The sequence below is a fragment of the Acomys minous genome (genome assembly GCF_964271855.1).
Source record: "Acomys minous genome assembly, chromosome: 17".
NCBI classification, from domain to species: Eukaryota; Metazoa; Chordata; class Mammalia; order Rodentia; family Muridae; genus Acomys; species Acomys minous.
The window spans coordinates 6806930-6829588 of record NC_140500.1 but is presented as its reverse complement, the minus strand read 5'-3'; the positions used below and the strand labels follow the sequence as shown (position 1 = coordinate 6829588).

The window sequence follows — 22659 nt, the reverse complement described above, 5'->3', positions numbered from 1 at the left end:
GCGGCATGATTGAGTTCACGGTCATCTTGAGCATGGTAGTTCGAGGCCAACCTGAGCAACATTCAACCCTGTACAGACAGACAAAGAACAATACAGTTGGTGCATTCGTGTTTTGTTATTGAGGTAGGCACTGGTTTTAAGAATTTAAGCATTCAGTCATCTTTGCATTTCTGGAGTAAGTCAGACTTAGTTAAGATGCCATATTGTCTTTATGTGTCTGTATTTATTGTTAATAGTTTAGGATTTTTACTTTTGAGAAAAGCTCAGCACAGGTTGGTCTCAATTCCTCTTGCTCAACTTCCTGCCTGTTGTGATTACAGTCTTGTGCTGTCACACCCTTCTTATGACTGTGTTCATTAGCGCCCTTGTAGTGCTGTCTTCCCTTTTTGATATTCGCTGAGCTTTAGCATCAGCCTGGAAGAGGTTTCTGTTTGGAGGTGCTGTTCCTGGTGATAGAAATCTGAGGCCTGTGCAGGCCTCTGCAGAGGCTTTCTTCTCCTTATTGTTCTCTTTTCCTTCCCTTTTTCTTTCTCGTTTTGTTTTTTAGCTTCTGGATTTTTCTTTCTGTCTTTTTCATTCACCTATAGCCTGGGCTTTCTTGAGCTTTGGGATCCCTCCTACTTTAGCCCCTGGTATGCTGAAATGTACAGGTCACCATGCCTACCATGCTCAGCTTACTGTCTTAGCTTGTTGAGTTGGAAGGCTAGATCATTGTGTGTGTGTGTGTGTGTGTGTGTGTGTGTGTGTGTGTGTGTGTGTGTAAAACAGCTCTGGAGGGTTGAATTCAGGCCCTATCTGCATGTTAGACGTATAGTATACCATTAACTTGGGCCCCTTACCTGTAGTTACTTGTCCTATCCTAATACATGGGACTGACTTATATATCATATCCTTTCTATGTATTGGCAAAGGCCTGCAGTCTTCTTATCCGTTCTCAGAACTGGTGCTAGGCCTGGCATACTCCCTTACACAGGCTACACAGCCTGTGCTGAACTTGTCACTGCATGTGGTAATCTTGCCATTCAGAATCAGTCTGTGCTCTGTTGTTCTGTTGAGTGTGTGTGTCATATATCACCTTGCCAACTTGTAGGGGATAGATAGACCTTGTAAGTCTGTCTTGTGTCAGGAGGTGACAGGTGCTTCTGTTGAGCACAGGGAAATGTACAAGTGTACTGTCTGCTGCTGCTGCTAAGGGGCCTTGCTCAGTGTGGAGGGTGACGTCACTGGAAGCTTGCACTGCCGTCTCTTCTCCGGACTAACTATTGTTCCCTGGGTGCCTGACTGCTCACTGTGCCTGTTGTAGTGACACCAACACAGATACAGTGGGCCAACACTCACTGCTTCTGACGATGTATTTATTACTGCTCAGTCCAACTTCTTCCTTCCTTCCTTCCTTCTTTCCTTCCTTCCTTCCTTCTTTCCTTCCATTCTTTCTTTCTTTTGGTTTTTTTTTTTTGTTTGTTTGTTTGTTTTTGAGACAGGGTTTTTTTCTGTAGCTCTGCCTGTCCTGGAACTAACTTTGTAGACCAGGCTGGCTTCAAACTTAGTGCTGGGATTAAAGGCGTGTGCCTACATGTCCAGCCTGGCATGTTTCTTAATTTCTATTCAACTTAGGTCTGCCTCAGACAAGTTAGGTGTGCATGTGATCCCTTTTCTTTTCTTTCTTTTTTCCAGACAGTTTCTCTGTGTAGCCTTGGCTGTCCTGGCCTCACTTTGTAGACCAGGCTAGCCTCGAAGTCACAGTGATCCACCTGCCTCAGCCTCCCTGTGTGCTATGATTAAAGTCATGTGCCACAACGCCCAGCTTACTTGATTTAATTTCTAATAGACTTGTCATTTCTAAAAGAGTTAAACATTGTGATAAAAATACCAATTCACTCTCAGTTTATTACTTGGAGGTGTATTGTATACTTTGTTGCTGTGTAGCTCAGATCCAACTGTTTGAGAAAGTGCTTTTGAATCGTAAGCATTTGGCATTACTGAGGCCTTCTTTATAATCAAGTCTGTCACTCTGTAAGTTCATGTAGCTTCGGAGAGGAGGAGGAGGTGTGTCCAGCTGGGGGTGGTGTGTGTTCTGAGAGTCCTTGCCTGCTTACATGTAATTATTTTTCTCTACTTTTTGAAAATCAGGACTTGCGTGGTCTGCTCATTCTCAACTATTAATACAAGTGTTGGTTCTTTCTGGTTTTGAAGGTATTGGTGCCTGCAGACTTAGATGCTAAATCTTGGTGAACTAAGATTCTAATGGCCAGTCTGAGTAATATTTCATAAGGGGCTGCTCCCTGACAGGGTGGCTGCCCCAACTTTGTGTTATCACAGCAAGTACTAGTTTTCCCCACATTCAGTGTTTTAATTGAATTATTGTATTATTCTCTCTCTCTCTCTCTCTCTCTCTCTCTCTCTCTCTCTCTCTCTCTCTCACACACACACACACACACACACACCTCTCAAACTGTGCTTTGTTCTGCAGGGGGTTAGTAGGGTAGGTGGTAGAGCTTGAGGCAGTTTTTCACTCTGGCGTGGAGCTCAGTAGGTAGCCCAGGCTATCCTTGAACTCAGGATCCTTCTGAGTGCTGATATTACAGTGTAAGTCCTCATACCTGGCCTTTCTTGGATATCTATTATCTTTCTTTTCTGTATATGTGTGCACATGCTGTGACCCACGGGCGGAGGCAGGGACAGCTGTCAGTGAGTGGTCTCTTTCTCAGCTGGCTCCAGTGTCAGGTGCTCTTAAGTGCTTTCATACTTGGAGTTGTCTCGCTGACTAGAGCCATACCATTTTAAAAATCAGTTCTAAACGTTTCTAAGCACAGTATCTTCTCCCCTCCCGTGTCTTACCTGCCATACGTGCGTATCCAGCTGGCTGACTTCCCCAAGAGGCCCACTCACTGCTACTCCTCAGCTTCCTTCCCTGGTGGTGCTGGGGACCAAACAAGGGCTTGCCGGCTAAGGAAGTGCTGTACTCTGAGCTGCGGGTCCAAGCTCTCCAGGAGGGTCTTTGATGTAAAAAGTAGGTGGGTTTGTTTTGGTTTTTCAAGACAGGGTTTCTCTGTATAACAGCCCTGGCTGTCCTGGACTCGGTTTATAGACCAGGCTGGCCTCCAGCACAGAGATCCTCCTGCCTCTGCCTCCCCTGTGCTGGGATTAAAGGTGTGTATAGCACCACGCGCAGCTAAAAGTAGGTATTTTCCTTGGGTTTTGGAGATTTTGCCCAGCGTCTGGTGTATGCTAATCATGGACACTAAGCTGTACTCAAACTTGTGGTGTTCCAATTAGCATTTTACTCACATGTTATCTTTAGTGCCATCCTTGTGAATGTCCAATTGCATTTCTCTGTCTTCCTCTCTCTGGCAGCTATTCACAGATGGGATCACAAATAAGCTCATTGCCTGCTATGTGGGTGACACCATGGAAGATGTAGTTCTGGTGAGAATTTATGGCAACAAAACTGAACTGTTAGTCGACCGAGACGAAGAAGTGAAAAGCTTCCGTGTGCTGCAGGCTCATGGCTGTGCACCTCAGCTCTACTGTACCTTTAATAACGGGCTGTGCTATGAGTTTATACAGGGTGAAGCTTTGGATCCGCAGCATGTCTGCAACCCAGCCATTTTCAGGTAATTTCCTGTACTAAATTCTTCCCTTTAAAAAAATGCTATGTGCACTAAGGAAATATATTTAAGTTTTAAAAGATTTCATTTATTAGTATATGTGTTTGAGAGACCGTTTTATGTGGGGGGGGGGCAGGGGGGGTGAGAGGAAGAGGAGAGGGGAGAGGAGAGTGTGTAGATGTATGAGTTCAGTTGTTTTGGTGGTCAGAGGATGACTTGGTAGAGTGGGTTTTTCCTCTCACTGTAGGTTTCTAGAATCAAATTTAGGCCATCAGAGTTGCTAACAAGTGTGTTTACCTGCTGTGACATTTAGCTGCTTCTTAGATGCTTTTTATCAGCTCAGTGAGATCATTCACACCTGCAGTCCCAGGAGGATCTGTCCAAGGTTAGCCTCAGCCAAAGAGAGTTTGAAGCCAGCCTGGGCTGCATGAGACCCTGTGTCCCTCCCAAGAAAGAAAGTGTTTGAACATCTACCAGACTTTTGTTTAGTGTTTAATCCGTGTTTACCAATATGTACTGTGTTAGAAGGTGAAACACTTCTTAGAATACGAAGCATATCAAGTGGACATCGTGTTCCAGTGGCCAGTCTGGTACACAAGCAGACAGCTGTGCTTTAGAGAACAGGAATGAGTGTGGTAAATAGTGTCTCCTGAGAGAGCTTTCCCATGGAACCTTCCTGAAAGGAGTCCTGGGTTGTACTTTAAAAAAATCTGAATGAAAACTAATTAGAAATAAAATGTGCCATATCATTTGCCTGTACTGAAATTCTGTTAAACAGTATATACAAACATTTACTCTTATGAGGCAGGCTGACCTCAAGCTTCCTGTGTAGCTGAGGTGACCCGGGACTGCTGATCCTCCTGCTTTCATCTCCGGGTGCTGGGATGCAGGTGTGTGCTCCCATGCCTCACAACGTAGTCCTGGCTGGCCTGGAACTGGCTGTATAGACCAGGTTAGTTCTCAGCCCCAGTGACCTGAGCCCCTGCACCGTACTCCTTCGTTTCTCCACGGGTGTCTTAGTTTGCTTTGCAGATTCCACACTTTATTGTGCACAGACTGTTGTCTTAAGTACGTCAAGTTGAAACTGGGTAAGTAGCTAAGTCAGCAGTTTAGATCCAGGAGAGTTTTTCTGTCCACATGTGATGATGGGAACCTGACATGCTTTCTCCTCTTTGGATAATTAATGCTGGGGCGTTGTGCAGTGAGGGGCAGAAGTGATAAATGAAGCATTGTGTCGCTCTCATTCAGAGTATACTGTAAAGCCATCTTGCCACCTTTTTGAGCCATGGGAGTGTAGGCAGGCCACCTCACCTTCATTGGGGTATGGGGATTTGCTATCTCAGTCTAAAAAACAGCAATACTCTTACCTAGTTCCATAACCATTGTAAAGGTTACATTTCTTTTATCTACAGAGCTTTGGGCCAGAAATACTGTTTTAGTTTTTTTTTGCTTTGGAGTATTTGCACATTCGAAGTGTGCTGTCTTTCATGTGGGGCCAACTCTAAACACAGAATCCATGTATGTGTTGAGGTATGTGCTTGCAGCACAGAGCCCAAAGGCAGTTGTGTACAGGGGTTTGAGGATGTCTGACTTGATTGACCTGTCATATAAAGTCACCTGTGGCATTTTTTATTTGTGTCTGCTTTCTAAGGACATATGTTCTAAGCTTGTACATTTAGGAAGTTTAGAACAGTGCTAAGTACTGTGCTAACTTCTGTAATTTTTTTTTCTTAGATGTTGCCCAAACTTTTGCAGTTATAACAACTTGCATGCTAAGAAGTAATTAATACTGTGTTGGCCAACTGTCACAGATGATGCTAATAGGTTACCTATGTGTTTGGAAGCATGCTCCTTTTACGTTTTTAGCTGAGTGCGGAACATATGTGTAGTTCCACTTTGGAAGGGGAGGCAGGAGGCTAGCCTTGGCTATGTGAGATTTTTGTTTGTTTCCTCCAAACAAGAGTGGCTGAGAGTGGGCTCAGGGAGTAAAGTGTTGCAGCCGAGCCTGAGGACTGGAGTTTGCACTCCCAGAACCCACATAAAAGCCAGTGATTCTGCATACACTTGCAACCCCACTGCTGGTGGATAAAGGGGGGAAACAGGTAGATCTTTAGGGGCTTCTTGGCCAGTCAAGCAGAAGTGGGGAACTTCAGATATAGTCTTAAAAAAAAAAAAGTAATCAAAGATGACATCCCTGTGCCTCTCTCTGGCCTCTGCATCTGTGGGAGGCACATGCCCTCACATGTACTTACCACACATACAGAGAAATTTAGCATTCATGCCTAACTTTGAGAATTGCATGCCTTGCAATCCTAGCTGCTTAGAAGCCTGAAGGAGGAGGATTACTTGAGCCTAGGAATTTGAGACTTGGGTCAAAAAGAACAAGGTCCCATTGCAGAACTTTTCTTTTAGGAACTATTGATGGTGACACATTGGACAGTTGTTGGCTCTGTTTCTTAACAATTAAACGTTATTATATAACCCAGCTAGCTCACACAAGAGGGAAAAAAGGTTAAAGGGAAAAAAAGAGTGAACCTTACGGTATCCATTCCACGGGATGGGTCTCTGGCCTGCGCGCTGGTCTTCTTCCCGATCCACGTGATCCACGTGTGCCCAAGCCCCATCTGAACCTGCTGCCCCTCTCGCCCTCTCCCTCTGCCTGTGTCTCATGTGCAGTGGCCAGTCTCCTCCCATTGAGGGTCGATTAGAAACACAATAGTCCAGGTGGAGTCCCCAGGTCTGCTTCCTGAATTCCAGGCCCAGGATGGCTCCACACAGTCTATCTTAAGGCTAATCTCAGGGAGTATCCGTGGTGTGTCCAAGGGCAAAGCCCACCAAGACTGCTTTCACCTGTGACAAAATTTACAATCCTTTCCACACACAGTGTTTACTGCAGTGTATGAAAGCTGTATGTGGATGTGGCCAGGCAGACACTGGGCACTAATCCCTTCTCTGGTTATGACAGCCAGCACTGTCACAACTCCGTGATCTGTGCTCCCGAGCCTGTGTGAGACGTCAGAATGTTTCCCAGTGGAGAGCCAAGTTTGCATTGCTTTAACGAAATTACTGACAAAACTAAAACTAACTTAAAAAAGGAAGGGTTTAGTTTCACTTGCGATATGAGAGTTAGAATATGAAGTCATTTGGCTCTGTCTGTTTGGTTTTGGTGGGAATGTGGTGTGAGAAGTGCAGCACGGCTGCGATCACATGGTGGAGCCGAGAGGCATATAAAGGGGTCTGTGTCCACGGCCCTCCCTTTAAAGGCTCCACCACCTCCAAGTAGCACACTCTGTAGAGACCAAGCCTGCAAAGCCAGGCCTGTGAGGACACGAGATCTTCAGATCCTTGAGGGACAGCCACCCCCCCTTTGTAAGTGGAACTTTTTCACACATACATCCTTCCTTTTTATTTTGTTTGGTTCGTTTGTTCGTTCATTTGTTCATTCATTCATTCTTAGTGGTACCAGGGGTTAAACTCATGGCCTTTAAAATTTTTTTGTTTTGTTTTTCAAGATAGGGTTTCTCTGTGTAGCCCTGGCTGTCCTGGAGCTTGCTGCATAGACCAGGCTGTTCTGGAACTCTGAGGTGTGCCTGCCTCTGCCTCAGGAGTGCTGGGGTCAAAGGCGTGTGCCTTCACTGTCCTGCTGCACCTTCTTAGCTTTTAACTGGGAAATCCATATACAACCTCTATGCTTGAGGCGCGGGGTCACCAAAGACCAGTTTTACTCTTTTCTCTTTCTTTTTCTTCCTTCCTTTCTTTTTATTTATTTATTTTCTTTTTTGGTGATGGTGGATAGAGGCTCATGGCAGCTCAGGCTGACTTTAAATGCATAGCAATTCTCCCCCTCAGCCCCTGAGCACCCACATGGAGGACTACAATTGTAGTCACTGTGCCCAGCTATGCCTCTTCTGATACTATTAGATTTAACTTATTTAAATTTTCATTAGTTATAGTATAAAAATTTGTTTGATAGGCATATTACAATTTTAAAGATGTCAGAACTCACTTATTAAAGCTGGGGACATGATCAATGATGGTGACGGCTAACCCTGATGGAGCATTGCGCAGGAGCTTCGTGGTGCCTGAATCTAATTTAATACCATTGATGCAGAATAACCCTCAGAGGTAGATACTTATACGCCTGCTTACGTAAATGAGGAAACTAAGAGAAGGACATTTCAGTCATTAACCTTTGATCGACATGCCTAATACAAATAGATGCTGAAAGGGCACCATTGATGGGTGACTAAGTCCTTAGGTATTAAGTAGAATATAAAAGAAGATAGAGCTTTGTTGTAGTACGTAGAGAATGGTGATAGTGTTAGACTTAAAAGTGAAAGACCAAATGAATGCAGGACATTTTATTGCTCTTAGTATTTATAATTACGTAGTATTTAAGCCTGCCATAGAGTTTCTTTTTACCAAGGAAACTTTATAATCTTGTGAGTAACCTCAAGTGGAAAGAGTAGAATTCTTTCATACTTGTTTGTTGGTGTACCTGAGTGACTGATTTCAAAGGTGTTCAGTTGAATCCTTTGTGACACACGGGGAGCACATGTCCCCCCATCACCAGTTGTCTCTGCATTACTTATTCCCACATGCAGTGTGAATGCTCTCTAGGGATTACTGTTCAGCTTCTCAGTATGAGATACCTATGTGTTCCGGGATAGATGAGCCATTGCAGAGAGGTCCAGCACATACTGTATGACAATGACATCAGGCAGGCAGTGCCACGGGGTGGGGGGTGGGGTGGAGAGAGACAGAGACAGAGAGAGAAGAGGAGAGGAGAGGGAGGGAGAACAGTATGGAAATTATGTAGTATTTGGTGTGTAACTCTGGATTTATCTTTTTCTTAATCATTTTGGTTGAATCCATGGTTATGTGACCCACAGACATGGTGGGCTAATGGCAGTTTAGTAAAGGTTTGCTGACTTTAGTATTTATAATCATGCTTGAGTAAATGGTCATACTTGTATTTTTAGTTAGATCTACTCACTTAGCATACATCTGATAATACCAAAGTGGTCATATATTCACTATGTAGAAAGAATATGTACTATTATAAACCAGGCACTGACTCTAGCTATATTGTGTGGCATCTGGTTTGCAATAAATGATGTATTGAACTGATTTACTGTTTTTTGTTTTTTGTTTTTTAAAAGGAGGCTTAAAAAGCAAAAGAAGAAACTGATAGGAATCAAGTTAGTTGGTGTTTCAAGGAGTATATTTGCTTTTTTTTTTTTTTTAGTTTATTCAGATTGTGTTGTAACTCTTTCATGGCATTTTTAAGTGCTTAGCAGGTTTTTATTACTACTAGAAAACAGAAACTACAAGAAACAGGAAAGGCAAGTTTGAGTCAATATGTCTGAATCATAAATTATTTTGAAGGTATTATGGGTAGGAAGTTCTGCTCATATTTATGGGGATCTTGAAAGAAATAAAGGATAAGCCAACAGAGCAAAAAGCAGGACAAGAGGACGACCTGAGCTCCTCACCCAGCAAGAGAAGACTAGTATAGGAATGAGCCTTTGCTGGCGTGGAGCTCACCTGTGCTTCAGAGGTAGAGCCAGCAGGTCAGGAGTTCAAGGTCAGCTATATAGGAAGTTCCAGGCCTGTCTGTACGTCTTCTTCTACTTCAAATGCTACATGTACGCATGTGACACACACAAGGACACCACCAACAAAAGAATTTTTATTTTTTTTAAAGTTGATTAGGGCTGGAGACGACTCAATCAGTGGTTAAGAACAGAGGGACCTGAGTTTGGTCCCCAACACCTATGTCAGGCAGCTCAAAACTGCCTGTAACTCCAGCCCCAGGGGATACAATGACTCAGGTGCATATAGTCATACATACATATACTCATAAAATTAAAAATAAAATAAATTAAAGAAAACTGAGGTGGGAGTGGTTCACGGCTGTTTTGCCAGCCTTCTGGAGGCAGAGATAGGGTTGTAGCAAGTTCAAGGGCAAACTGATTTACAGTTTGTTACAATAAATTTGTATCAGTATGGCCTGAGAAGGCTAAATAATGACAAAGAGTCTGAAGCGTACTTTTAAAATGTCAGCACTACGTGCTGGGCAGAATCTTAACTAAAACAAATCTACCTATAAAATAAACTACTCAAAACCTCATAACGTACATACACTCCAAGCACTTGTCACTATGGTGGTGCTAGGCAGTTTCTCTCCTCGTCCTTGTCCACTCCTCTTCCTCCTCCAACCATCAAACTCTCTCCTCCTCTCCAGGAAGTCCTGCCTTCCACTTCCTGTCCTTCTGCCCAGCTGATTGGCTAAACAGTGCTTTATTGACAGTTGATAAATTCACTCAGCATTCCTCCACAATTCCCCCTTTTAGTCTAATTTAAAAAAAAAAAACCTTGTACCTATACATTTATATCACTACACCAGCATATAATATATATACACAAGAGCCACAGAACAATCTTTATGTTGTACTCTTAATGTTTCTCTGTTTTCAACCTCATCAGAGATTTGAGAAGGAATAAAATTAATTAGCTGAGTAAATAGGAAGTGTAGGTTAGCAGCTTCCAAAATGAAAAAAAAAAATGACAGAGACACTTGTTACCTGAACAGTCACTTGAAACTCTTTAACACGTTAGAGCATCTCCTTCAGCCTTCTGGCCCACCTTATCTAATAGACATGTTTGTGAAGCAGGGACTATTGAGGACTTGCTTACCCTGTCTTGGCCGAGTTAGGCCGTCAGCTCCACCTGCATTCCTCCACAATAGTTGAGTTCTGAGTCTGGTGCCCTGTGTCTGTTTCCCCCTTGGGTATCCAGGCTCATAGCGCATAGAGCTGGACTAGAGGGAGGGAAGCTCAGCTCCCCTGGTCACATGGTTCCCTGGCCCCACATGAGTCAACTTGTATAACAGTGTGTAGACCTGTCACACAAATAGAAAAGGTTGAGGGTATAGGAGTGCTTGCCTGGATTTGATCACTAGCATAGAATAAGTATGTAAAAAAATAGCAGCAAAAGAGGTTTATGCATCATTGCTTTAAAAAGTATACTGTGATTGATATACTTGCTTTCTGTTCCTTCACACATCCTGGACAAGTACAGGACCACTGAGCCTTGCTCCTCATACAGGCTTGAGTCAGTCTGTGTGCTCCTAAATTTGGTGATGCAAAGGGATTATAGCTTTAGGACTAAGATTAGTATTATATAAGTTACATGAATAAAAGTCACCCTTTGCTACATAGTCTAAGGCTAGCCTAGGACACAAGATACTTCATCTCAATAAAAAAAAAAAAAAGAAAGCAAATCGGACAAGAACAATAAATGTCATAGAAGCTTCTAGTGAAAGTGTTTATTTAGTCACAAGCTGATGACACTTGGTTCTCTCTCTTAGTTTGAGTTGTTCTCAAATATTTTTGTATGTTATGGTCATCAGGGAAGCTTTTTAAATATTCTCATTCATTAGCCAGATCCCAACCAAACCCATTAAATCAGATTTCAGGTAGATAGTACATTTTTTTTCAGCAATAGCTTTGATGGGGATAGCTTTTACTTCTGGGGATCATAATTACAGAACGTAGAAACTGTGGTAGTGTGATTTTTCAGATGGAGAAGAGAAACTGGCCTTAGGGTAAATAGAGCTGGGCCAGTGGGAGTTTGTAGTCAAGGAACAGAATGTGATGTTAATGGGTCAAAAGTTCCTGTATGGGTGCATCAGGAGTCAAGGATGTTGTAGCCATAGTAACCAGCTGTGAAAGGTGCTGCAGCAGGGCGCAGTGGAAGAGTCCAGCTAGGCACATAGGAAACAGACTTAGCCTGACTTAACCTGTGCTGGCTGAGTACTGTTAAAATGGGAGCTTAGAAGGAAACACCTCAGAAATGTTTGGAAGACAGTTGAGAAATCTGACTAGAGGTGATCAGGTGAGAATCTTTTCTAAACAGATAACTGAGAATCTTTTCTAAACAGATAACTTTATTATAGTTAATTTAAAATTTTTGTGCTATTTTGTTTTTAAACAGGCTAATAGCTCGTCAGCTTGCTAAAATCCATGCTATCCATGCACACAATGGCTGGATCCCCAAATCTAACCTGTGGCTAAAGATGGGGAAATATTTCTCTCTCATTCCCACAGGATTTGCTGATGAAGACATTAATAAAAGGTAAATTCCTTTGATATTTGCATTGCTTTTCTCTTAGTAAGTACTGAAAGATAACAAAGCTTGTATAAAATCTGGTTTGCTTCCTCTGTATTAAAGTGAACAACATAATTGACTCCGTGGCTCTCAGATGACACTACTGGCATAGCTTCCCTACCCTTTGACATTGACCCCTGGCATTGACAAAAAGTCCTGGCAATAATAAAGGGAGGAAGAGATGAGACCAAGTACAGAGTACCTATTTACAAATAATTACATAGCGAATACTATGAAATGGTACAGTGATACCAATTATGGTTGGTCATAGAGACCTTTTAAATGTTTCTGTCTATAAACATCTAGAGGTGTACATTGAAAGTGTAAAAAATTTAGGTCATCTTACTTTACTGTGCTTATTTAAAATGACAGATTGTCAGGTTGAAAATTCGGTTTCTGGGATCTTATTTAGTGTTTCACTTTTTATAATGGGGTTTTTATAGATTAGTCTTTAGAATCTAAATCATGAATAATGCTGTTATTACTAATATAACAACTGAAATTTTTATTATGTTCTGTATTTAAAGTGTGTTAAGGCTGCAGACTGTGGGTGCAGACTGGCCTGGTTACCAGTTAATGTCCCCTTGGCCAGTGTAAGAGGAAGAGTGAGGGTAATTAGCTGGGTCTGTTGATGGCCTCTCTATGCAGCACATCTGTGTGGGTGTCAGGAGGACTGTGATAGGCTTTGGGGTGCAGAACCAAGAGGACAGGCAGCGATGTGGGGAGGACTGTGTGACTACCGAGCAGTCCGTGTTTGCTGGTATTCTTGGCAAGCTGGGGGAGGCAGCCTATTTTGTATCACTTTGTTTTCCATTAAGTAATATTACCCACACCCATACTTTTGGGTTCCTCCTTTTTTCAGACACCTTTCTATTAACCCTTGTCCTGAAAATCTGTGTTAAACATGACTTTTAAGAAACTGTATCTGCGGTTGAGCTGAGGCAAACCATATAGCTTTGCTGTTGAGATAAGAGTATATCATCTCCTTTCCAGGCAGTGGTCTAGGATTTTCTGAAAATTGAACTCAATTTTGTTGTATTCATCTTTCCTAGTTTAAAATAAATATTTTCTTTTAGTCTGTAACTTTAAATAATACACTTACACCTCTTAATGAATTCCCTGTGTCTCAGCCCCTCACCTGCATGAAGTAGCAGTAAATGTCACAGCTGGCAGCTGCTTAAACACTGTCCCTCTCCCAGTTTTGAAGCATCAAGAGTTTTTAGTTTCTGCTCTACATTTTAAGTGTCATGTGGTTATAAAAGTTTTTTTTTACTCCAGTTTTGGAACACAATGCTCTATTGTTGAATTCAGGATTATGTGCTTATTCAGTGGAAGACATTTGAAATAGATTTTTAAGTTTAAACTTGAAGTGTAAATCAAATAAACAAGCTCTAACTTTCTTTTTAAAATGGAAAGGTTCCTAAGTGATATCCCAAGCCCTCAGCTTCTTCAGGAGGAGATGACTTGGATGAAAGAGATTCTCTCCAATCTGGGCTCGCCTGTGGTGCTTTGCCATAATGACCTATTGTGTAAGAATATAATCTACAACGAGAAACAAGGTAGGTGTTTGACCTTAGCAGTGATGTGACTGATGGCTCAGATACTCTTAATGGCCCCTTGTCGCTGTATCAGTAAACAAGAATTAAAAACACACAAAGACTTTATTTTCTATTGAGGTTATAAAAATCATGGTAATTGCTGTTAGGAATTTATATATATATATATGATATGTATCATATATATATGGATAAAATGCCTTTAAAAGTTGTGTTATTAGAAATAGTTGGTGGTTCTTGTTGCCTTTCTAAGTGTAAAATGATGAAATGATTGTGTATGTATGTGCATATATATTTATAAATATATACATATAAATATATATTTCTAAGAGCTGTTTGGATGTTTGTGATTTTGAAAGCATGTCTGCTGTAATGGGAAGTATGGGAAGGCAGCAAGCCGCTGCTGCACTGCTGGGTTTCTGTGGCGCCCTCTCAGTGCTGTGACTGCGCTTAAATCTCCAGGCCTTCCAACTCTGTTCTGTATGATGACATGTTAGGCTGAGACTCAGTGTAGAAAATACCTTCTTTGCCCATATGTATAGCAAATGAACTGACGATAAAGAAAATAGCCTTAGTAAACAGACTTAGACTACTCTGAGGCAAACGTTGATACTTCTGCGGTAACTTTTGTGTGACTGCTCATACCTTGATGCTTTGTGTTCAGAGCTAAGGGTCACTGGTTGCATTATTACATCACTGGGTAAAGTGGTTTTTGAGGTTTGGTTGCTAAACAATAAACACCTTCAAATACCAAATTGAAATCTAAGAGTATAATTGTGTTACAGTTAATGTTTGGGAAGTGCGTGCAGCTGTGGAGCTGCTGCTCTCAGAGAGGCCTGGTTGAGAGAGGCTGTATCCAGAAGGTCATATTTTAAACTAAAAATGCTTCTGTGGATACACTAAGGCCAAAAAGTTACTATTATAGCCACAAATACATCAAATTTACTACTAGTGACCTTATATCCAGAGTTGAGACTGTTCAAATAAAAGAATTGTCAGCAGTTATGGCTAACTTTACCCTGAGACCCACTGAAGGGGCACTGTCAAGGATGGTGGCCTTAAGCTATATTTTCAAAAACATTTATCTTTCATATTTGATATTTTAATGTGGATGAGAGATTGTTTAAAGACTACTAAAGGCTTTGTTTTGAATCATGTTAATTCTTGTGTGGGATCATTTTTTTGTTCTAAACCTTGGGTATACCCTAAAGCATTAGTCTTTGACAATGTTCTTTAATGAGTTACTATCCATTGAGTATAGATAATTGTTACAGTAAATGAATGGTGACCAGATCTCAATGCCATATGAAACAGGAGCGTTAGCTATGCCTAAAGAGTGTGCTAGTTGTAAGTTCAGTGCAAGACTTAATAACACATGTGTAATGGAGTTTCAAGTAAGGGATTTCATCTTACATTGGAAGTGGACACTCAGCTTTATTTTTAACTGCAAGTCAAAGGGAATTTGTTACTTCCTTTGGAATATTAATTTTAATTTGTCATATTTTAATTTTCATGTTTCTTTTGCATATTCATTTCATAGAACAAACTTGTTTATAAAACTAAAACATAAGGGACCAAAAAAATCAGATTATTTTGTCATAAGTACTTTGCATTTAAACAGTTTTCAATATCAGCTGTTGATAATTTACATGTAAAGTGCTTGTATTTCAAAGAGAACAATTTGGCATTAGAGGTCAAGGTGCCCTCCCCATGTCTCTCTGTCCCTGTCCTTCCAGTAGGAGTCCATGTTGTACTGCTTGCTCCTTGTCTTCATGGGTGTTTGAGTCTTAGGAAGCAAAGGCTGTTGTGTATGTGTTCTCCGCAGCAGTTGGGAGTTTCATGTCTACTAGAACGCTAGTTGGACCTTGTGGCATCCTTTTGTAACAAGGGTTCTGTGTTAGTAGCTGATGCATAAGCACTAAGACACTGTGGTTAGAATGTTCAGGTAAAGCCTGAAACTCAAGAACATCTGACCAGAAGCTGTACTATCACTGTCCTTCGGTGGTGTTTCAGTCAAGGAGCAGGTAGCTTTGAGGTAATGAAACCATATAACCTATTTGAATCTATAGTTATAAACAGAAGATACCATGCCTTATTCCAACGATTTGGTGAGCTTGGTGCATTCCTTCGACGCTCCAGAGATAACCTTAGAAAGGGCAGTGTGCAGCATACACCGTTTATCCCAGCATTGGTTGGCAGAGGCAGGCACATCTGGTCTACTTCAGTTCCAGGGCAGCTAGAGCTACATAGTGAGACCCCATCTCAGGTAGGGTGAGAGAAACCACAAAAAAGGGGCTGTAGAGATGACTCAGCCATTAAAGGTGACTCATAACAACAAAAGAAGGCAACGTGGACTACGTAGGCCTTAGCCCAGCCGCCTCCTTTACTGTGGCACATAGAAGCTGAGATTTTTGAAGGGAAGGTAACTTGCACCTGGAATAATGGATGAAGATTCCCATTTATTCACATAGACATTTGATCTGTTACCCTAACGTCACACATGTGGCTTTAGTGCAGGGCCTCACTACCTTCTGCTTATCTTATGAGGCAAAAGTAGATAAAAATAATGAAGTGCAGAGCCTGGCCTTGTTATCATCAAGCTGTCTTTGTACTCTTAATTTCTGCAGAGTGTAAATTTGGAGCTAACATGATACATTTCTTCAGTATCATCTAGCAGAGCGTGCATACATTTTAAAATAAAAATGGGGTGAACTGGCTTTGGCATTAACATCATTTGCCAGCCCTTATATTAATGTATATTTGTAGTATGCATTTTATAAACTGTATCTGACCAAAAGAATGAAGGGTAGTTTTCAGCACCCTGTAGCACCCTTAGTGGCCCGTGCGTGAGAGATGAAAGTTCAGTCTTCTAAGTGTTTAAGTGTTTATACACAGTGTACCATATATTTATTGGCATTCTTCTGTATAAATGTTACAGGAATACATACATTTTGCTTAGGAATTGTGTAACAAAAAGAAAAAAAAATTGCTGCTGCATGCCTGATGTACAGTGGCTCCCCATGTACATGCCCCTGGGGCCTCGAGTCTAGGATTGACAAGTTTGTGCTTTATCACCCATGTCACCTGTCCATCCATCAGCCCATCTTACTTTCTTTTATGTATAATTCACAGTTGTAGATGTGAGTGGCTTCCATGCTTAAGCTCTTTAGCAGCATAGCATCTCTAGAGCTGAGCGTCTCCCTGCCGTGCACTGTGCCAGGCTTAGCACGTCAGGCTGGGTGGGATGCTGTGTAATGGGACTGCAGCCGTTTGGGAAGCTGGAGGGCAGGGTGTCTGGAGCCTGGGAGGTTCAAGGTCAGCAGAGGCAACAGAGCGGAAGCCTGCCTTAGCAGACAGAGAGGCTTATGAAGCATGCTGCTGGCGACTTTGACAGGTGTCTGCACCTTACAGGTGTGGAACATTTCCCTCATCCTGGAGAGAGCCTCATGCTCTTGTGAAGAGGAATGCTAGCCTTGTATTGATTTGTTCTACACTACTGTGTAAGAAAACAAAACATCGTGGAGCCACGTGTGTAAAGCTGAGCCCTAGCCAGGCGTGGTGGTGCATGTGTAGAAGCCTAGCTCTTAGGAGGTTGAGCCTTGAAGATTGAGTTTGAGGCTTGTGTGGTCCATGTAGTGAGTGCCAGACTAGCCAGGCTACATAGCAAGACCCTGTTTTAGAAACCAACCAAACAACCCTCCTCATTCCTGAATTATTAAGGAACAATGACTAAGATACTACTAGATCTTTGCTTTCTGTTTATTTTTACGCTGACAATCTTATAGATGTTTCTAATGTATGTTGGTATTTCTCTCTCTGTTATTCTCTCATTCTCCTCCTGGTCCTGCTGGACCCTTTCTTCCCCACAGCCTCCCCTCCTTTCTCTGTGTCTCTCTGTGCGTCCCACTGAGTTTAGTTCGCGTTGTTTGCATGAGCACAGTCCGAGGGGTTAGCGCCTTTTAAGACCCATGTATTGAGGCCCACTGTATTTAAGTTACACTTGAATGAGAATGTTAGACATACCATGGTTTTTTTTTTTCCTTTTTAAAAAAGTTCTCTTTTACAACCCCTCCTCAGTGGGTTGTACTGGGTCTCAGTGCTCTGTATAGCAGAGCCTCCATTTCTCTCGTAGCATCTGAGTCCTCCCCATGTGCCAGGAGGTCCCTTCTGTCCCATCCTCCAGGCTGTATGTCGTATAGCAGTCGCCAGTCCCTGGCTCTCAAATGTAGAGAGGTTTGTGCTGTGATAGAGGTGATTCACAGCAGGGCTGGACACTTCCCTGCCCAGACCTCCTGCCACGCTCTGTATAAAGCCCAGCACATTTTGCAGAATTCCTGTGACTTTTCTTTGGTATTCTTCTTCATTGCTGTTTTTATGTGTCTTAACAGCAGAGCAGGTGGAGGGCTGGAAAGAGCTCAGCTTCTCATATTGGTAACACTACTTTTCATTTTTAACAAAAAATCAAGACATGTGTCTTGTTAAAAATTACATAGCCTCGGTAATAAATCTTTTTCTTTTTTTGCTTCAAAGTGCTTTTATAATTAGAAAACTATTTTTCTCGTATTGAGATTAGAACAGTTTAACTACAGATTTTTTTTCCTACAGTGGTGAAGGTTTCAATCTATAATAAAAATAAAAAATATTTAAAAAATTCAAATTCATCCATCATTTGCTGTATGTGTTGTGTGTCAGTACTACAATTACTTATAAGGATAATAAAAATCAATGACCCTTAAGCTAATCGTTCTCTGTAAAGCTTAAGAATGCTTGAGACTCTGGATGGTTGGAAGCCTCCTTGAGAAAGGAGCATGCACATAAAATTCTGGGGAGTATTTTCATTATCTGTTCACCTTTGAGACCTCAAGAAGAAATCCTTGTCTTAAAGAATTATTTATTAATAGTGATGAAAATTTTTAATTTGGGGAAATACTAGAAATAAAAAATTAAACTTAACTGGATAAAGACATGTTTCTCATGGTAGGAAAACATTTTCCAATACTGTAATTTGATTTTTCTGGCACCCTTAAGATAATAGGCCTTATAATTTTACATTGCTGCAGAATCTTAAATTTAAGGTTGAGTTCCACTTTGTAATAATTTGAAAAAGAATAGTTAATGCAGATTTTTAAAACTTTCTTTCCTTTAAAGCTTTGTGTCTTGTACAATGTGAGTTTGCCAAATTTTCTTCATCTGCTACAGATTAGGTATGCCATTGCTGCTGCCATGTGGCGGCGCACCGTGCTTCTTAAACGCACTGACTGGAGCTTTGTCGCCTCACTTGTTCACATGCACGGAGCCTGGTAACAGCCCCATCTGTATTTTGTTAGCTTCGTTTTCTTATCTTTAGATTTCATTATAAAACGCAACATAGCATTTTACATAAAGGCTAGTGTTAATGAGTTAACGCTACTACAAAGTCACTGCTAAAACTTTTCATGCTGAAACAGATTTTAACTGTTCTTAAAATGATTTGTTGTAATTAAATTATGTGTATAAGCAGGTCTGTTTTTACCTGCCATTTTAACGTATTTGCCAAATTCTAAGTGTAATTTTGAAAATCGAAGCTTTTATTTATGTGGCAAAAGAAAGCTTCAGGACTGGGCTGTGTGTTTTATTGGCATTTAACTGTTAACATGAGCTCTAAAAGAAGGTGTGCTTACAGAGCCAAGTCATCAACAGCTGCACTTAAGGGGTATGTGCTAAGAGTCTGCTCGGCTCATTCATGAGCCTGGTAAAGGTGCTATTCTGTTCTTAGAAGGCTCAAGAGGGTTAGCTATGTTCTGGACCTACCATTCTGTTTAGTTTTGCCTGTTGTCAGTTTCCATATAAAATATCCATAGTATTTTGAGAATATTTTTTCTTCAGAAATGTTCATTGTAAAGTTAAAAAAGGAAAAGAAAAAGAAGTTAAAGGGAAAGTCACTTGTCTATCACCTGTAATAAAAGGAGCTGACCACTTTGTTTAGATTTATTTTAGTTCATCTTTGCCCTGTATTCAGTATGTTCTCTTTTATTAGACATATTTTAACAAACTGCATCATAGTGTGTTAGCTGATCAGAATCCTTTTCATAACTATATTGTAGACTATATATTTTGAAAGCTGTTTAGTGGCTTTGTCTCAGTCAAGGACTTGCCATGGTACTTGTCTGCAGCTTCTTGTTGCCAGCCTTGTCCCACTTCCCTTCTGTTGCTCAGTGAAGTCCTCGAGCTGTGGGCGTGGTGCTTGTCAAGTCGTCCTGGGCTTGCAGCAGGTCACACTTGGGCTGAGTTGCAGTGTGATTTATCTTCATTAACATTTGAGAAACCTTAGCATTTATTGTAACAAGGTGTATCCAGTTTTGCAAACGGAAATTTATTTGATGACTGTGACTTTTCCCAATAGTGCTTTCCCCCTCCCTAGAGTTGAGGGGTCACTCCCAAGCCTAGTGCCTGCTGGACAAGCACCCCACCACCAAGCTACTCCCCAGCCCCTGGCCATTCTTACACAGTTTTAGAAATAAATACAGTTGCTTTATGAAAATTTACATTTATCACATCTTTCGTAAGTTTTTGTTTTTCTTGGTGATTTAATATACTCAGTATACTTACCCGGATTAACTATACAAATCCCTACTAAGACATTAAAATTAGGATGTTTTCTTTGAGAAATGCCAGTGTGTTGTCTTTGTCACCTCTGCTTACTGGTTACAAGATGAGGTGACCACATTATTGTTACAAGTGTTTTCTCAGCCTGAGCATCCTGGACGTGGCTCTCACAGTTGGGCTCATTCTTGTGTCCACTGTGGCTTAGCTCCATGCTGTACAGAGGTCTTTGGTGTAGACAGTGACAAACATTAGATTTTTTAAAACAATACCTCCTTATTTTTTCCACCTTTAACTTGTATAATTACATGTAAACCCCCCATAATGAATACTTAAAAATTAAAAATTCCTAAGTAGTATATTCACTTGTGAAAGGTGGCCAGGATTGTCTGCACACATGCACAAGCACATGAATGAAATTTTAATTTTAACTTATGTAATGCCCCTAAGACATGGAAACTCACTTGTAAATAGTTATAACAAACATAAGAAGTTGATAAACTGGTGATAACACCAAATTGGTCACCACATATTAGCATACTGTCAGAACCACAGAGTGCATGTTTTCAGAGTTTGTTTCATATGTAGATAAGCTTGCTAGTATATGGTGTGTTATAGATGTTTTGTTAAGATAGGCTGTTAACAATTTCCACAGATAGTTATTTCTAATTAAACATGAATTTTTAAGTTACTGATGCCCCCATGTGGTAAAAAACGTATCTGTCTTCTGTTAGAACTTGGAAATGACTATATTTTCACAAAAGTGAATAGTAGTTTTCTTGAACTGCTGTTGATCAAGAGACATAATTTGAATTTTGTAAAGCTCATTGCCATAAAATTCACAGCCTTACCCTGTGTTGTCTCAGAAGTGCATGTAACCAAGCACACACATTGAGACAAAGTATGAGAAAGATTGAATTACAGATAGCATAGGGGTTTTCTGATCATGTCTATGATTTCTTATTTGCTTTGTTTTTGTGTCTCACATAGGTGATGTACAGTTCATTGATTATGAGTATTCTGGATACAACTACCTGGCATATGATATTGGGAATCATTTCAATGAGTTTGCAGGTAAGACCCATGCTTCACAGTTGGGGTCATCTACCAATAGTGACATTTAAAGGATGAAATCCTGGTCAGGAACAGCATGTCCCACTTACCACTTGACCTACTGCTGGCTTTGTTTACTTGCTCCTGGAGAAAGGAGCTTTTCCTTTGCTTGCCATCAGAAAATACAAGAGGGAGGAGGTCATGGCTTGTGTGAATAGAGCTCACTAAAACTGAGGAGGGAGCCAGGTTTTGATCATATGTAGACCTTTGCTGGGGCTGGTGTTAGCTCCACATCCCTATTACACATGAGAGGCCTTCGCTTCCATTCCCAGCACAACAAACATGGCTCTTGAAATGCTTTTTAACAAAACATTGAAATGTGTTCTGGTTTTGTTCTGATTGCTGCAGATAGCAGTCTCATCCTAACGCTGCCTCCCTCCCTCCTGTGCCACTTGCACATTCAAATGCTCCCTAACATTCAGGTTTTAATTTAGTTTTTTCCCACAGAAGTTCTAAGACTGTTGTGGCTTCCTGCTTCATAGCTAGAACAGTCAACCTCTATCCTAAAGACTCATTCCTGCCTTTGTGTTATTACCAGTTTAAATTTTATTGCTATTAAAAGGTTGGGCATTTTTTCTTCTTGAATTTTATTTTATAATTATTTATAAAATTTTAGGTTTTTTTTATGTAAGTAGATATATAATTAACATTACTATATTTAGAATTTTCCTAAACATAAAGATAGAAAGTACTTTGGGTGTTTTTTTTTTCCTAGTGAGGATATTGTATCACTGAACTTGCACTTGTAACAGATTGCTGTCTTTTTATATATTTCAGGTGAGGAGGCTGGTAAATAAAATTGGTGAACATTTTGTTTCTAGTTACTTAGTTCCACCGAATTCACCATACATAAATTACAGCCCCATGTTTGTGCTGCACATATTGTCACATGTTCTCCCATAGGCAGCAGTGTGTCTGTATGGTAAAGTTCACCGTTTTGTGACGCACAGACTGTTGTAGCTATGAAGGAGGAAGCCACAACGGTCTTAGAACTTCTGTGTGGAAAAGCTGAGCTAAAGCCTGAGTGTTAGGTAGTACTTGGAACAGAAGGAAGGAGGCAGTGTTAAGATGAGTCTGTGGGATAGAAAGCTCGTGAGGGAGACGCGCAAGTTACATTAAAGAGTCGGACTTAGACTATTTATGAAGAATCCCAAATGCCAGGCAAAAATAGTAGGAACTTCTAGAGTGGACCTTCAGACTATGGTGATGGCCCACCTTTCTCTCTTTATTCCCTTCTCATCTCTCCCTACCTTCTTCTAACTCCATTCAAAAGAAATGGAAAAGATAGAAATGGAAAATATCAACGGAGTATAATAAATGGGAGTAAATATATTGTTTCCTGAAACTTTAAAACAGTCCAGCATGGGGATAAAGGCTTCAGTAAAGACTCTGTTGTTGTGGGGCGCTGAAGTGCAGCTCCCCAGTTGACAGCTTCTGGCTGTGTGTGAGGGTGGGGAAGAGGTGGCCACTGGGAGTTTGACCATGCTCCAGTGAGTATATGGCAAGCAAATTGGATTTAGTGTGTTTGGCCAGGAGGGGGTGGGGCTCGGGAGTAGACCTGGGAGGACTGGGAAGTGAGTGTGATAGGGTGCATCCTGTGAAATTTCTAAATAATCAATAGGAGTATT

The 22659-nt window shown here is 41.1% G+C and overlaps 1 protein-coding gene across 1 annotated transcript in view; it reads left to right on the top strand.

Moving 5' to 3' along the window:
• The window catches only part of ETNK1 (ethanolamine kinase 1), a 44435-nt gene that overhangs the window by 10345 nt on the left and 11431 nt on the right, over positions 1-22659 (top strand). The window contains exons 2-5 of the mRNA XM_084765854.1: positions 3355-3614; positions 11607-11747; positions 13197-13339; positions 20909-20992. Coding sequence (XP_084621980.1) covers positions 3355-3614; positions 11607-11747; positions 13197-13339; positions 20909-20992 — 628 coding nt within the window. The remainder of the gene's footprint in view (positions 1-3354; positions 3615-11606; positions 11748-13196; positions 13340-20908; positions 20993-22659) is intronic.